The sequence below is a fragment of the Aegilops tauschii genome, chromosome 6 (genome assembly GCF_002575655.3).
Source record: "Aegilops tauschii subsp. strangulata cultivar AL8/78 chromosome 6, Aet v6.0, whole genome shotgun sequence".
Taxonomy (NCBI): domain Eukaryota; kingdom Viridiplantae; phylum Streptophyta; class Magnoliopsida; order Poales; family Poaceae; genus Aegilops; species Aegilops tauschii.
Genome location: NC_053040.3, coordinates 173482302 through 173498555, shown reverse-complemented (window position 1 = coordinate 173498555; position 16254 = coordinate 173482302). Strand labels below are relative to the sequence as shown.

Genomic DNA, 16254 nt, shown 5'->3' with positions numbered 1-16254 from the left:
ATTCCGCAATATCCTTCTTCATTCCGGTCCACCAGAAAATATTCTTCAAATCCAAATACATCTTGGTATTCCTTGGGTGAATCGAGTACGGTGAATCATGGGCTTCTTGCAAAATCAACTTCCTGATCTCCGGATCATTTGGCACATATACGCGGTCCTCAAACCATAAGGTATCGTGCTCATCCTCACGAAATCCCTTGGCTTTTCCTTTGATCATCTTCTCCTTTATCTCTTCAATCTCCTTGTCTGTCTTCTGAGCTTCTCTGATCCTTTCCATCAAGGTAGACTGAATCTCCAATGTCGCTAAATAGCCTCTTGGGACTATCTCCAAACATAGCTCATGAAGGTCCTCGGCTAACTCCTGAGGTAACTCTCCTGTCATGAGGGTGTTGACATGACTCTTGCGGCTCAACGCGTCTGCTACTACGTTAGCCTTTCCAGGGTGATAATGCAATCTCATATCATAATCTTTAATGAGCTCCAGCCATCTCCTCTGTCTGAGATTTAACTCCTTCTGCGTGAAAATGTACTTCAAACTCTTGTGATCCGTATACACCTCACAATGGTTTCCGATGAGAAAATGTCTCCATGTCTTCAATGCATGCACCACGGCTGCTAATTCCAAATCATGCGTAGCATAATTCTTCTCATGGGGTTTAAGTTGTCGTGAAGCATATGACACAACTCTTCCTTCCTGCATAAGCACTGCTCCAAGTCCTCGACGAGAAGCGTCGCAATAAACTTCATAATCCTTGCGTTGATCTGGCAGAATCAACACTGGTGATGTAACCAATCGTTTCTTCAACTCTTGGAAACTAACTTCACATTCCTCAGTCCAATTGAATTTGGTGTCCTTCTTCAATAGCTCAGTCATGGGCTTAGCAATCCTTGAGAAATTCTCGATGAATCTCCGGTAGTATCCTGCAAGTCCAAGAAAACTCCGGATTTCTCCAACTGTCGTGGGTGATTCCCAACTTGTCACTGTGTCAACCTTGGCAGGGTCTACTGCTATTCCTTCTCCAGAAATAATATGTCCAAGGAATCCAACTTCCTTCAGCCAAAACTCACATTTGCTGAACTTGGCGTATAATTGATGTTCTCTGAGCTTCTCAAGTACCAATCGTAAATGCTCCTCATGCTCTTCCTCATCCTTGGAAAAGATTAAAATATCATCAATGAACACTACGACGAACTTATCCAAAAACTCCATAAACACTTTGTTCATCAGATTCATGAAATAGGCAGGTGCGTTAGTCAGTCCAAATGACATAACGGTATACTCATACAATCCATATCTGGTGGTAAAAGCCGTCTTGGGTATATCCTGCTCTCGAATCTTTAACTGATGGTATCCTGATCGTAGATCGATCTTGGAAAATACTTTAGCTCCTTGTAGGCGGTCAAACAAATCATTGATCATCGGCAGTGGGTACTTGTTTTTGATGGTCACTTCATTCAATCCTCGGTAATCAACAACCATCCTCGGCGATCCATCTTTCTTCTCCACTAGAAGTACTGGTGATCCCCAAGGTGACGAACTTGGGCGAATATAGCCTTTATCCAGTAACTCCTTGATCTGCTTCTTAATTTCCTCCAAATCCTTTGCGGGCATCCTGTACGGTCTCTTAGATATTGGCCCTGTGCCTGGCAAAAGTTCAATCAAGAACTCAATGTCTCTATCCGGTGGCATGCCTGGCAACTCTTCTGGAAATACATCCGGATAATCTTTCACCACTGGTACTTCCTCCTGTACAACTCCTGATAGGGAATTTACTTGAGTCCTCTTCGGCATATGCCGGGATACATACTTGACCCTTTTTCCTTCTGGGGTGGTAAGCAAAATCGTCTTGCTGGCACAATCGATGTTTCCTCCATACAACGATAGCCAATCCATTCCCAAAATCACATCCAAACCTTGCGATTCCAAAACAATGAGGTCTGAGGGAAAAACATGCCTACCAATGGCCAATGGTATCTGAAAACATCCTTGGGTGGCCATATACTCTGCTCCTGGCGAGGTTACTAACATAGGGTTTCTGAGAACTGTGGTGGACATCTTAAACTTATTCACGAATCCCCTTGATATGTATGAATGCGATGCACCAGTATCGAAAAGAACGGTTGCAGTAAATGACTTAACCAAAAACTTACCTATTACTGCATCAGGCTGAGCTTCAACCTCTTCCACGCTCACGTGGTTCACGTGTCCTTTGTTGAACGGGTTCGGCTTCTTCCCAGAGCTTCCATTGCCATTTCCATTTTGGGCTTCAGGACATTCATTGGCATAATGTCCATTCTTCTGGCACTTAAAGCAAGTGACTTGGCTCAGGTCCCTCTTGGCTGGGGTAGATGGGTGCGGTTCTGTCCGTTGCTTCCTCCATTCCCATTACCATTCTTGGAGCCATTATGGTTGTGCGAACTACCTCCTCCATGGGTATGCTGAAACTGTCCTCCCGGCTTTGGGGTAAATCGAGGCTTCTGCTGAGCTCCTGAGTTATACTTCCCTTGTCCATACTTCCTCTTGCGGTTTTCAATCTGCTGTTGCTTCCCTTCAATCATGAGAGCTCTATCTACCAGCTCCTGGTAGTTGTTGAAAGTTGCTACCATCAACTGCATACTCAGCTCATCATTCAGTCCTTCCAAAAACTTCTCCTGCTTGGCTGCATCTGTAGCAACGTCATCTGGTGCATAACGTGCTAACTTACTGAATTCCTCCACATACTGGCCTACGGTGCGTCCTCCTTGGCGTAGGTTGCGAAACTCACGCTTCTTCATAGCCATAGCTCCTGCTGAAACATGAGCTGTACGGAAAGCTTGCTGAAACTGGTCCCATGTGACAGTGTCAATAGGGTGCGTGGCTGTATAATTCTCCCACCATGATGCTGCGGGTCCTTCAAGCTGATGTGCGGCAAAACGCACTCTTTCCGCATCTGTGCATCCTGCAGTGGTCAACTCCCTTCCAACTTTGCGGAGCCAATCATCTGCAACAATCGGCTCGATGCTACTGGAAAACACCGGCGGGTTTAGCCTCAGAAAACGGGCTAAGTGATCAACAGGTGGTGGTGGCGGTGGGTGGTTGTTGTTGTTGTTGTTGCCTTGGTTCTGCACTAACACTTGCATCAGGGCATTCTGTTGCTGAATCAACTGGGTGATCTCTGGCGGGAAAACAAATCCGGTGTCGCGTCTCGGAGGCATCTGATAGGTTTAGAAAAGATGAGAGTTAAGAATAGAATGAGGTCTAGAGAGAAAACACTACCCATATGCTCATGAGACAAATTCAATCAATATCACTCAATCAATTCAAACAAGGCAAAACAATCGATCTAACTAGCGTTACAAAGTGCTTGAACTGTACTATTAAATGGGGGAAAACTACTACTGATATGATGGTCTACTAGAAATTCTGATCCGTTGAAGACTCCATGATGTCTGCTCCAGCTTCATCAACCCAGTCGTCTTCACTTGGTTCCGAGTCAGTGTCGTCGATGATGATGTAGTTATCCGGACAAGTGCATTCGTCGACTTCTGCTTTTGGCACTGGAGTTCCCATGAATATTCCAATCTTCTTCTCCAGGTCGTCATTCTTCCTACTAGTGCGTTGATTTCTTCCAAATAATCTTCGCGTGTAGCCTTGAGTTCTTCTTGGAGTTCCTTGATCTTCGTTAATGCCTTCTTTAGTTCTTCCTTGTCCGTGCACATCTGGTTCTCCTGGCGACGAATATGTTGGTTCTGCTCCTGGATGAAAGCTGCAATTGATCCATCCTTCTTGGTTCTGATCATCTCCCATTGCGCGTCTCGGCGTCCACAAATTTGGTAAATTGTATCCTTAAGCTCCTGGTGGTAGACTTCTCCAATGCGTCCCATGGCGATGTGTGCGGCCATGCTCTTCCCTAAACTCCAAGTTGGTGCTTCGAAAACCAATCTTATGGGTTCAGTAACTGGCACAAACGTCCTTCCTGGAATAAGAACTTGAATCTTCCAGCTCTCCTCTTCAGGTAATGTGGCGTTGTAGGTTCCGGTGATGCTTGGTATTCCTATGTTCAAGTACTTGGTGACTTCCTTCAAGTGTCGACCAAACGGCGTGTCTTCATCTGGTTGCATGAACTTGCTCCTTGCATTCGCCATTCCTAAAAGAGTAGAAAAAGGAGAGGGGTCAGAAATGAGAAGAGAGAAGCTTTCTAGGGCTTAAGCTTAGTGGTCGTGTCCTACAGTCAGCGTGTGCTCTGATACCAACTTTGTAGCGACCAGACCTCAAATGGTCTGTGCTGCTGTGCACCAGTGTCATCCCTGGATCAGTAATGCTGACACGCACAGTACAAACGGAGGATTTATAACAGAGTAGCAATCACACACTTATTACATCGAATATCTCCGAAGAGATCAAGTATGATAAACATGGCTTAAGGCCATCTAATAACGATAACAGCGGAAGACTTGGAAGATAAGTGAGTCCATCAACTCCAGTGGCATCACTGAGTATAAGACCACGACCTAGGCACCTTACTCGTCGTCTGAAAAGTCTGCAACATGAAACGTTGTAGCCCGAAAACGGGTCAGCACATAGAATATGCTGGCAATGTAACACATAGAGAATAATGAACGATAACAATGCTATACTATATGCATATATGGCTGGTGGAAAGCTCTATGGTTACAATTTTGCGAAAAGCCAATTTTATCCTACCTCAAAGGAATAAATTTTATTTAACTATCATGGTGGTTGTGAAACATTGAGATGGTTGACAGCATCTCAATCCCAATTAAATGTCATCAATAACCCAACAAAATAAATTAATAGTAACATAGTGATTAGATTCACATGATAATCCAAGTACTAGATACTCAAGTTGTCCATAACCGGGGACACGGCTAACCATGATTAGTTTGTACACTCTGCAGAGGTTTGCGCACTTTTCCCCACAAGACTCGATCGCCTCTGCTTGATTCTCGCACTACATGATGTTTGAGAAACGGATGACCGAGACACAGTCTTTCAGAAGTGTTTGCACCTTACGTATGGGTAGACAGTTACACCTACTTTCCCCTACATCTGCTAGTCTACCACTGTAAGAGTTCACACAACTTAGTCAACTATGCTAGAGCCCATAATAGCTTGCGGCTGCACACGGAAGTTTCTAGCATGAATAATCTCATGATCCCTTTGAACCTGGGTGGCGGTCCAAAAGAAAAACAGGCAATCCTGGAATACCCAGGTACCTCAATCCACCCAGATGTGAGTTTTAGTTGCCACCTTAAGTAAACCATTAATTAACAATCTCACATCTGTCCTGGAAATCTCTCAAACCCAATCCACGTCTACGAGCATAGCATGGCAATAATAATAGCAACGTAGAAGTAACTCCCAAGGGATTTGATAATAAAACAGGTAATAGGTTCTACCTCAACTACTTCCCAATACCCACAATTTAATTAGATCCTAGTCATGCAATCTTTGAGGAATAGATCTAATGCAATAAAACTGGGTATGGAAGGTATATGATCAAAGTGTTACTTGCCTTGTTGATGATCCGCGAAACCTAGCGATTCGAAGTAACAAGCGGCACACTCCGGGTACTCTATCGCAAACAAACAAGCATACAATCAGTACTCATCTAATGCACAGGTAAAACTCGAATGAAAGATCCAACCAGAAAGTTCAACTTAAGAACTCCGGTTTGCAAAAAGAATCAACTCGAAAGAAGCAACGAAAGTCAAACGGCGAAAGAAAAAAACTTCGTTTACTAATCTGGATCTACGTCAAATTTTACTGTAGCAAAAACTTGTTTGAGTAGGTTAAACGGAAAGAGAATTTCGAGACGAAACTCTAGGCGCTTGAATCGCCTGATTCCGATAAACGAGCGAGAAGTTAAACAGAATCGAAAATTCGATCAGAAATCGAATCTGAGATAATCGCAGAAAAATCCGACGAAAAAGAAAAACGGACGAACGGTTAAAGAACGGACGTTCGTTAACAGAGAAAAACCGACGAACGCGTTCGTTAAAACGAACGGTTCGGTGAACGCTCGCAAAATAATAAAACCGAAAAAAACAGATCTAGGGTTTTTTTAACGAAGGTTTTTTTTAGAAGAAAACCGGCAACAACGAACGGGGCAGCGGCAGTACCTCGTCGGGGCGGCTCCGGCGGGGCGCGGGGTGCGGGGGTGCAGGCGAGGGCGAGGGGCGGCGGCTCCCGGCGGCGACGGCGGCGGGATGAGTGCGGCGGCGGCGGCGGGTTGAGGGGAAGAGAGAGGGGGGGTATATATGAGGGGGGGGGTAGCAAGCTTGGAGGAGGGGGCAAGCTCCGGGGCGGCTCGGTCCCGTGGCCATGGCGGACTCCGGCGGCGCGGCGGCTCCCCTGCGGAGGAAGGAGAGGGCGCGGGCGGGCCGGCGCTCGGCTGGGCTTCGGCCCGGTCGGGCGTTGCGCGGTTTTTTTTTAAATAAGTTCCACGGATAATAATTCATAGAAAAATAAATAAAAATCAAAAAAATATAAAATAAATTTTCCCCGTCTAGTTAGAAAATCTAGAATAGGGTGAACATTTTTTTAACTCAAAATAAATATTTTGAAAACATGCAATATTTTTAATGCAATAAAATTGCAAAAAAAATCCGAATAAATTCCAATAAAAGATTTTAACATTTTTCCTCCAGTATTTCAATTGTTTTGGAGAAGTCATATTTTCTCCTCTTGTTTATTTTTAAAATGAAATATTTTTCCGGAGAGAAAATAATTAAAACCAAAAATCCTCGTCTTATTATTTGATGAAAATCAAATATGAAAACTCGAGAAAATCCCCAACTCTCTCCGAGGGTCCTTGAGTTGCTTAGGATTTATCGAGGATTTGTCAAAATGCAATAAAACATGATATGCAATGATGATCTATGTATAACATACCAAATTGAAAATTTGGGATGTTACATGATAAGTATATGTGAGTGACATATTGTTGATCGGAAATGATGTAGAATTTTCTGGAAAGCATAAAGGAGTGTTTTAAAGGAGTTTTTCAAAGAAAGACCTCGGTGAAGCTGCTTACACATTGAGCATCAAGATCTATAGAGATAGATCAAGACGCTTGATAAAAAATTTCAATGAGTACATACCTTGATAAGATTTTGAAGTAGTTCAAAATGGAACAGTCAAAGAAGGAGTTCTTGCATGTGTTGCAAGGTGTGAAGTTGAGTAAGACTCAAAACCCGACCACGACAGAAAATAGAAAGAGAATGAAAGTCATTCCCTATGCCTCAGTCATAGGTTCTATAAAGTATGCTATGTTGTGTACCAGACCTATTATGTACCTCACCATGAGTTTGCCAAGAGGGTACAATAGTGATCCAGGAGTGGATCACTGGACAGTGGTCAAGATTATCCTTAGTAGAATAAGGAAATATGTCTCGGTTATGGAGGTGATAAAGAGTTCATCGTAAAGAGTTACGTCGATGCAAGCTTTAACTCCGATCTGTATGACTCTGAGTCTCAATCTGGATACATATTGAAAGCGGGAGCAATTAGCTAGAGTAGCTCCATGCAGAGCATTGTAGACATAGAAATTTGCAAAATACATACGGATCTGAATGTGGCAGACCCGTTGACTAAACTTCTCTCACAAGCAAAACATGATCACACCTTAGTACTCTTTGGGTGTTAATCACATGGCGATGTGAACTATATTATTGACTCTAGTAAACCCTTTTGGGTATTGGTCACATGACGATATGAACTATGGGTGTTAAATCACATGGCGATGTGAACTAGATTATTGACTCTAGTGCAAGTGGGAGACTGAAGGAAATATGCCCTAGAGGCAATAATAATTTTTTTATTTTATATTTCCTTATATCATGATAAATGTTTATTATTCATCTAGAATTGTATTAACCAGAAACTTGATACATGTGTGAATACATAGACAAAACAAAGTGTCCCTAGTATGCCTCTACTTGACTAGATCGTTAATCAAAGATGGTTAAGTTTCCTAACCATAGACATGTGTTTTCATTTGATGAACGTGATCACATCATTAGGAGAATGATGTGATGGACAAGACCCTTCCGTTAGCTTAGCATAATGATCGTTAAGTTTTATTGCTATTGCTTTCTTCATGACTTATACATATTCCTCTCATTATGAGATTATGCAACTCCCGGATACCGGAGGAACACCTTATGTGCTATCAAACGTCACAACGTAACTGGGTGATTATAAAGGTGCTCTATAGGTGTCTCCGAAGGTGTTTGTTGGGTTGGCATAGATCGAGATTAGGATTTGTCACTCCGAGTATCGGAGAGGTATCTCTGGGCTCTCTCGGTAATGCACATCACTATAAGCCTTGCAAGCAATGTGACCAATGAGTTAGTTGCGGGACGATGCATTATGGAATGAGTAAAGAGACTTGCCGGTAACGAGATTGAACTAGGTATAAGGATACTGACGATCGAATCTCGGGCAAGTAACATAGCGATGACAAAGGGAATAACATATGTTGTTTTGCGGTTTTGACCGATAAAGATCTTCGTAGAATATGTAGGAACCAATATGAGCATCCAGGTTCCGCTATTGGTTATTGACCAGAGATGTGTCTCGGTCATGTCTACATAGTTCTCGAACCCGTAGGGTCCGCATGCTTAACGTTCGATGACGATTTGTATTATGAGTTATGTGTTTTGGTGACCGAAGTTTGTTCGGAGTCCCGGATGAGATCACGGACATGACGAGGAGTCTCAAAATGGTCGAGAGGTAAAGATTGATATACTGGAAAGCAGTATTCGGACACCGGAAGGGTTCCGGAGTGTATCGGGTACATACCGAAGTACAGGAGGGGTTACCGGAACCCCCCGGGGAAAGATATGGGCCATATGGGCCATACGAGGGAGGCTAACCAGCCCACAAGGGCTGGTGCGCCCCCCCCCCCCCATAAGGGAGGAGGCCGAATTGGATTAGGGAAGGGGGCGCCACCTCCCCCCCTTCCTTCTCCTACTCCCTCTCCTTTCCCCCTTTCCCCCTCTGGAAGAAGGAAAAAGGGGGGATCCTACTAGGACTGGAGTCCTAGTAGGACTCCCCTCTCCCTGGCGCGCCCTTGTTGGCCGGCCTCCTCCTCCCCTCCTTTATATACGGGTCAAGGGGGCACCCCAAAGTACATCAGTTATTCTCTTAGACGTGTGTGGTGCCCCCCTCCACAGTTTACTCCTCCGGTCATAGCGTCGTAGTGCTTAGGTGAAGCCCTGCGCGGATCACATCAGCATCACCGTCACCACGCCTTTGTGCTGACGGAACTCTCCCTCGACCCTCTGCTAGATCAAGAGTTCGAGGGACGTCATCGAGCTGAACGTGTGCAGAACTCGGAGGTGTCGTACGTTGGATGCTTGATCGGTTGGATCGCTAAGACGTTCGACTACATCAACCGCGTTAAGCTAACGCTTCCGCTTTCGGTCTACGAGGGTACGTGGACACACTCTTCCCCTCTCGTTGTTATGCATCTCCTAGATAGATCTTGCGTGATCGTAGGAAATTTTTTGAAATTGCATGCTACGTTCCCCAACACATAGATCATGGACATGTGCGTGAAAGTTTGAGTCCTTGTGCCGTACCGGTCATTCTTGTGCCAGAAAGAGACGGTAGCTTTCGCATGTGTTCTGATTGTAGACCCATCAATGTTGTCACCGTTAGATATAGGCATCCCATTCCACGCCTTGATGATATGTTAGATGAGTTTAGCGGTGCCACTATTTTCTCAAAAATTGATCTTAAAAGTGGTGACTATCAAATCCACATACAAGAAGGTGATGAATGGAAAACCGCTTTCAAAACAAAGTTTGGTTTGTATGAGTGGTTAGTTATGCCTATGGGTTTATCGGAATCACCCGGTACTTTCATGCGTCTTATGCATTATGTGCTTCGTCCTTACATTGGTGTGTTTGTTGTGGTCTACTTTGCCGAGATTCTTGTGTTTAGCAAATCCCTCAAAGAGCATGTGAATCATCTTAGGGCCGTTTTGCAAACTCTTAGAAAAGAGCGTCTCTATGCAAATATGGAGAAATGCACTTTTGGTGTTGACAAGATAGTTTTTTTGGGCTTTGTTGTGTCTTCCAAGGGAGTTCATGTAGATGAGTCTAAAATTGAAGCAATTAAAACTTGGCCCCAACCCACGAATTTGCAACAAGTGCGTAGTTTCCTTGGTCTAGCGAGTTTTTATCGTCGCTTTGTGAAAGACTTTAGCACTATTTCTGCATTGTTGCATGCTTTGAGTAAGAAAAATGCACCTTTTGTTTGGGGACCATCTCAATCTACCGCATTTGATGAGCTCAAATCTTTGCTTACACATGCCCCAATTCTTGCCTTACCCGATTTCACCGAAACTTTTGAGGTTCATTGTGAGCTAGTGGTCATGGGATTGGTGGAGTCTTGATGCAAGAAAAGCGACCCATTGCATATTTTAGTGAAAAACTTTCCGGTGCTCAACTTAACTATCCCATATATGACAAAGAATTGTATGCTTTAGTGCGAGTATTGCATGTTTGGGAACATTATCTTCGCCCACGTGAATTTGTCATACATACCGATCATGAGACTCTAAAGTACCTTAAGGGTCAAACTAAGTTGAATAAACGGCATGCTAAATGGAGTGAATCTATTGAGTCTTTTCCTTATGTGATCAAGTACATTAAAGTCAAAGAAAATGTTGTGGCGGATGCTCTTTCCCGCGCATATGCATGCTTGTTACTACACTTGAGTTAAATGTGATTGGCTTTGAGCATATTAAAGATCTTTATGCGAATGATCCTTCTTTTGCACTTCCTCATGCCAAATGTCTTACTCACACTTGTTGGGAGAACTTTTATATCAAAGATGGCTACCTTATGCGTGCTAACAAACTTTGTATACCCGAGTCTTCTCTTCGTTTGTTGCTTTTGCAAGAGGCTCACGGAGGTGGAATCATGGAACATTTTGGACGCGACAAGATCTTCGCCACTCTCTCCTTCAAGTACTTTTGGCCAAAGATGTTCCGCGACGTGGCACGCTTCACCAACAAATGCTCTACTTGCCGCAAAGCTAAGACCAAAGCCCAATCTCATGGTTTACATATGCCACTTCCAATTCCATATCAACCATGGGAGGATATTAGTATGGATTTCGTACTTGGTTTGCTTAGAAATCGAAATGGAAAGGATTCCATCTTTGTTGTTGTGGACCGATTCTCAAAAATGGCACATTTCATACCATGCAACAAGATAGACGATGCCCCTCATGGCTACTTTTGCTCGGTGAGATTCGATCTAGCTAGAAAAACAGGCTGAAGGGCAAAATCGTCCGCAACAGTTTGAGATGTGCGCCAAGCCAAGAAAATAGAGATAACTGATCACTTTATGCCTTTTGTTTAGCTATCAACTTCTAAGTGTGTCATTTTATCAAAGAAAATGAAATGTGCGACATAGGATCAAAGTATCATGTGAGAAGTGTGCCATTTTGTCAAATTTATTTTCCTTCTTTGTACATATCGCTTTTGCAAATATTAGTTTATTTATATTTATATTTAATCAAAAAATATTTGGTTCTGCGATTCCCACATCCCAAAAAAATACATCGGCATCTCATAGCAATGACAGAACTTATTTTTCAAGAGGAAAATTCAAAAAGTTTCCGCTCCATTTTTGGCACGCACGACTAGACCGGATATTTTATGCAGACAGAAAAGTCTTGTTTTGGCTCTTTCAAAAGAGAAGTCAATGTGTGAATAGTTCTTCACCTCGCATCTCGTTACATGCTCTCGGTTCAGTCAAGGTAGAATATTATTCCAAAACTCCGTGTATCAACCAACACCTAATACATGACGCTTCTTTATTTTAGAGGACCTCCATTCAATTGAGGTGTTTGTAAATTTGATTTACCATTTTATCAGGGCCAATAATTTTTCAAGGAGCACTCGTTCAGTTCAGGTATTAGTGGATTTAATTTATGATTTTGACTGGGTAATGATTTCTCAAATTAGTCAGCAACAAGCAACCTAAAAACACATCAGTCCCGCGCATTATCTCATCACCTAAAAAAACATCTAACATATGACACTGTAACACCAACATAGATATGGCCACCAGCCCAAGAAATTTCCCACATAAGTACTCCCTAGTGTAAAAAACGCTGTAAAAAACGCTCTTATATTATGGGACGGAGGGAGTAGTAGATAACACAAAATTACACTGCCAAAAAGCCCAACAACACACCGCATTATATATACAAAATAAAACACACATCATCTTTTTCACCCACCAAACCAAACCAATAATAAAAATAAAACGCATACCATCTTCTCACTGTGCCGAACCAAATAACAAATTTTTAATGAGATCTCAACAACAACAACGACCCAGCCGTTCTATTATCAGATGATATCTTAACTACGGGGCTATTTGGTTCCCAGTCATAGATTGCCACGCCAAAGCTGTTACGGGCACACCTCCTTAGGCAGGTGTTTGGTGCTGTATGCAGGTTTGGCTCGCCACAGTGCAAAGGAGCTTCTGCAGCAGAGATTCTCAAGATATGTGGCGCCCATTTTGCCCGCCACACTTCCTGTGGCGTGCCACGGGTGTGGCTAACACCTCAACTTAGGTGTGGCGATTTTAGCGTGCAATGCACATCAAAGACAGAACTCATCATAGACGACAGGTTAGCACGATATGATGGCCAACATTCGGAACAAATTAAATGCCGACAGGTTAGCACGATATGATGGCCAACATTCGGAACAAATCAAATGCGCAGTGCGCATGGAAAAATTAATGCAACGCAGTTGCTCCTTTCGGGGCCAAGATTCTCGATCCACATGGAACACAAAGATGTTAAGAACTGATCAATGGATAAAAAGTGAACAGCACGACACCACACCCCTCTGTACCACCTAAATGGAATCATCTAAAATTAATACCCCGACAGATCACCCAAACAAATTGCATACAGTCGAATTCAATGGCAAGATTTGCTCACTTGCTGTTCCGGGTGGTATATTACTGAACAGGCAAAGCTATTCAACAACCTTGGAAACCTTGGGAACCACCACCGGAAATGTGTCGATCTCGTCCATCCAGGGGTTGTTCTGCTCCTTCGCAGGGTTCACTGACCTGAGCGCCTTCCAGACAGCGCTGTTGCACTTGAACCCCGAACCGAACGCTATCTGCCAGATCCTGTCGCGCCTCCTGATCCTCCCCTTGGCCTCGCTGTAGGCCAGCTCGTACCAGAGCGAGCTGCTGGACGTGTTGCCGAACCGGAAGAGAGTCATCCGGGACGGCTCCATGTGCCAGTCGGTGAGGTCCATGTTCTTCTCTATCTCATCAAGCACAGCGCGCCCACCAGCGTGGATGCAGAAGTGCTCGAATGCCAGCTTGAAGTCAGGAATGTATGGCTTGATCTTCATCTTGAACAGCTTCTTGCCAACCAATGTGACCATGAACAGCAGCTGCTCCGAGAATGGTAACACAAGCGGGCCAAGCGTTGTGATGTTCGTCTTGAGCGCATCCCCAGCCACCGCCATGAGGTCCTTGGATAGTGCCACGCCAACCTTGCCGCTATCATCCTCCTCCTGGGTGACACAGCTGAAGCACTTGTCATCTGCACCCTTGTGAGTCCTCACAGTGTGTACCAGCTCGTACTTGGACCTCCTCCTGTCTGACCGCTTGTTCGACAGAAGGATCGCAGCGCAGCCCATCCGGAACAGGCAATTTGACACAAGCATCGACCGGTTGTTCCCAAAATACCAATTCAGGGTAATGTTCTCCGTGCTGACCACCATTGCATACGAGTTGGGGTGCACCTGGAGCAAATCCTTGGCCAGATCTATGGACAGGAGCCCGGCACTGCACCCCATTCCTCCCAGATTGTAGCTGACTATGTTCCCTCTCAGCTTGTAATGGTTCACCACCATGGCGGACAGTGACGGTGTTGGGTTGAACAGGCTGCAATTCACAACAAGAATCCCAATGTCCTTGGGCTTCACCCCGGTCTTGGCGAGCATGTTGTCGATGGCACCGAACATGCAGACCTGCGCCTCTTGGCGCGCCAATTCCATGGAGGGGTTGGGCGGCACGGTGACCAAGGCGGGAGGGATGTAAGTGTCCTCGCCCAAACCCGAGCGCTCGAGGATCTTGCGCTGGAAATCGAGGTTGGCTTCGGTGAAGTTGCCGGTGAGCTTGGAGCAGCGCATGAAGGTTTCACGCGAGCACCGGCGCTCCGGGCCGGGCTTGTAGCAGCCGAAGTCGACGAGGTAGACGGAGCGCGGGCGGGTGAGGAAGTAGACGGTGGAGAGGAAGACGAGGAGCGTGGAGCAGGCGATGACGGAGAGGAGGTTGAAGCGGAGGTGCGTCCACAGGTCGGCGACGTCGCCCGGAGAGAGCGTCGAGAGGTGGACGGCGATGAGCACGATGAGCGGGGTGAGCAGGAGGTACATGCCGTGGGTGATGAGGTAGTGGTACCCCAGCTTGACGTACTTGAGCCGCACCGACTGCAGGAAGTCCGGCAGCCGACGCGACGGCGACGGCGAGCTCGCGCCTTCGCCGGCGCTGGCACCGGCACCGGCCGGCGGCGTGCTGTCCTCCATCGACATGGTGCCCCTGCGGATCGAGGAAACGCAGATTTCCGTGGGTCAGATAAACGGCGGAAGAAATTCAAAATGCGAGATCTGGCAGCTGAAAGTTTTAACCCCTAGTAAATTCTAGACGGCAAAACGAATCTTGTATTGCCCCGGCACGAAGGTGCGAATCGAGATGCGTTTCGAGTTCATGGCCACCTACCTCCCCTCCCTCCCTCGGCCACCCACGAGGCAGTCCACGGCCGATAATAATAATACAATAAAAATACAGTATGTAATTCAGAACGGAAATGACACAGACGGATTCCGAAGCATACCGCTCAAATGGCCGGAGCGACGATCAGCGCCGCCGGGCTCCGCCTCGGAGACGGCGCCGGGTCCTCCTCCTCCGCCTTCTTCTGGCGCCGCACTCGTCTCTCTCCTGAACTTGCCGTCGCGAGCAACACGGGAGGGGGGGAGGGGAAGGGAAACGGAAGCCGGCATTTAATAGATGGCACGAGGGGGAATAATCGTGGTGGCCCACCAGTCGGCGACGGGGACGGCCAGCTTGGATGCAGCCGGCGGCTCGCGACGGACGGCTGGAATGGATCGTGGGGCGACGACCGGGCGGCCCGCGTCTGACTGGGCTGTTTAGTTGGGTACAGTTTAATGTACCCGTAAGGGCGATCTGTTCCGCGGCCACGTGGGGCCTCGCATGCGCTGGTTCGCTGGGCTGTGCGTGGGGTGTCAGTGACAGCTGTGCGTGATTCGCTGCTTTGGAGGAGCTGGGGTATGGGTTTGGCGGAGAGAACGTGGTGGGAGCGGGCGAGCGAGCGATTGGAGTTTTCCGGCGGAACTGCCGGCCCGCGTTGGAACGCGATGTAACGACATCCGCGAATATTACTGAGCTGACTGTATTTTTTAAAAACAAAACACAGTGGTTCCCATGTTCTCTTTTTCTTCTGCAGATTTCAGGGACAGCTCGCCACATGCTGCAACCTCTGCATTCCAGCGTATTTTGCGAACAATATCACAGACCAACATATTCTTCTTTTGAAAAAACACGTCTCCCTTGCCGGACGAGGATTTAAAGCTCTCAGAGCATCTCCAGCCGCGTCCCCAACATGATCCGCCAGGCGATTTTTTAGCCGGCGCTCAAAAATTGGCCTAGTTGCATCCTCAGGAGCCTGTTTTTCACCGGTTTGGGCCGAAACTGGCGTCGACGGACCCCGGCCGAACCCGGCGTGCTACATAAGCAGCCGCCTCCCCTTGCCTGTGCGCCGCCGCCGCCGACGTTCCTCCCCTCTCTCCTAGTGCCCAGCCGCGACGATGGGCGAGAGGTTCCTCGGCGATGGGGCGGCGGCCAATGGCTTCAGTCGCCGCTCGTTGCACGAGTGGGAAGCCTACCTGATGTTCGAGGCCAACGTCTCGGCGCCTCCCGACATGCGCGCGTCGGCGCAGTGGAAGCTCAGCGCCGGTGGCGTTCCCATTCCCTGCTGCCCGACGTCACCGTGCGCGCCGACTACTTCGCCGACGAGGTCGACCGCGTGCTGGCATCGCTGACGGAGGAGCAGCAGGCCCTCCCGCAGTACGCCGCCGGCAACCACGAGGCATGGGCGTCGTACTTCCAGCGCCGGGAAGCGGAACGGCTGGCCTCCACCAATGGGGCGCCGGTGGTGCGGGGAACCAAGAACAGCGA

At 46.6% G+C, this 16254-nt stretch overlaps 1 protein-coding gene across 1 annotated transcript; it reads right to left on the bottom strand.

The window, feature by feature from the left end:
- Positions 1–12834: 12834 nt before the first annotated feature.
- LOC109751979 (3-ketoacyl-CoA synthase 11) lies at positions 12835–15035 on the bottom strand. The gene is made up of 2 exons (XM_020310841.4): positions 14894–15035; positions 12835–14598 (listed from the first exon to the last, which is right to left on the bottom strand). The coding sequence occupies exon 2, from the start codon at positions 14589–14591 to the stop codon at positions 13017–13019; it is 1575 nt and encodes a 524-aa protein (XP_020166430.1). The 5' UTR covers positions 14592–14598; positions 14894–15035; the 3' UTR covers positions 12835–13016.
- Positions 15036–16254: the final 1219 nt, after the last annotated feature.

What these genes read in the sequence shown, in the direction of transcription:
- LOC109751979 (XM_020310841.4), bottom strand. Translation starts at nt 14,591, where the DNA reads ATGTCGATGGAGGACAGCACGCCGCCGGCCGGTGCCGGTGCCAGCGCC.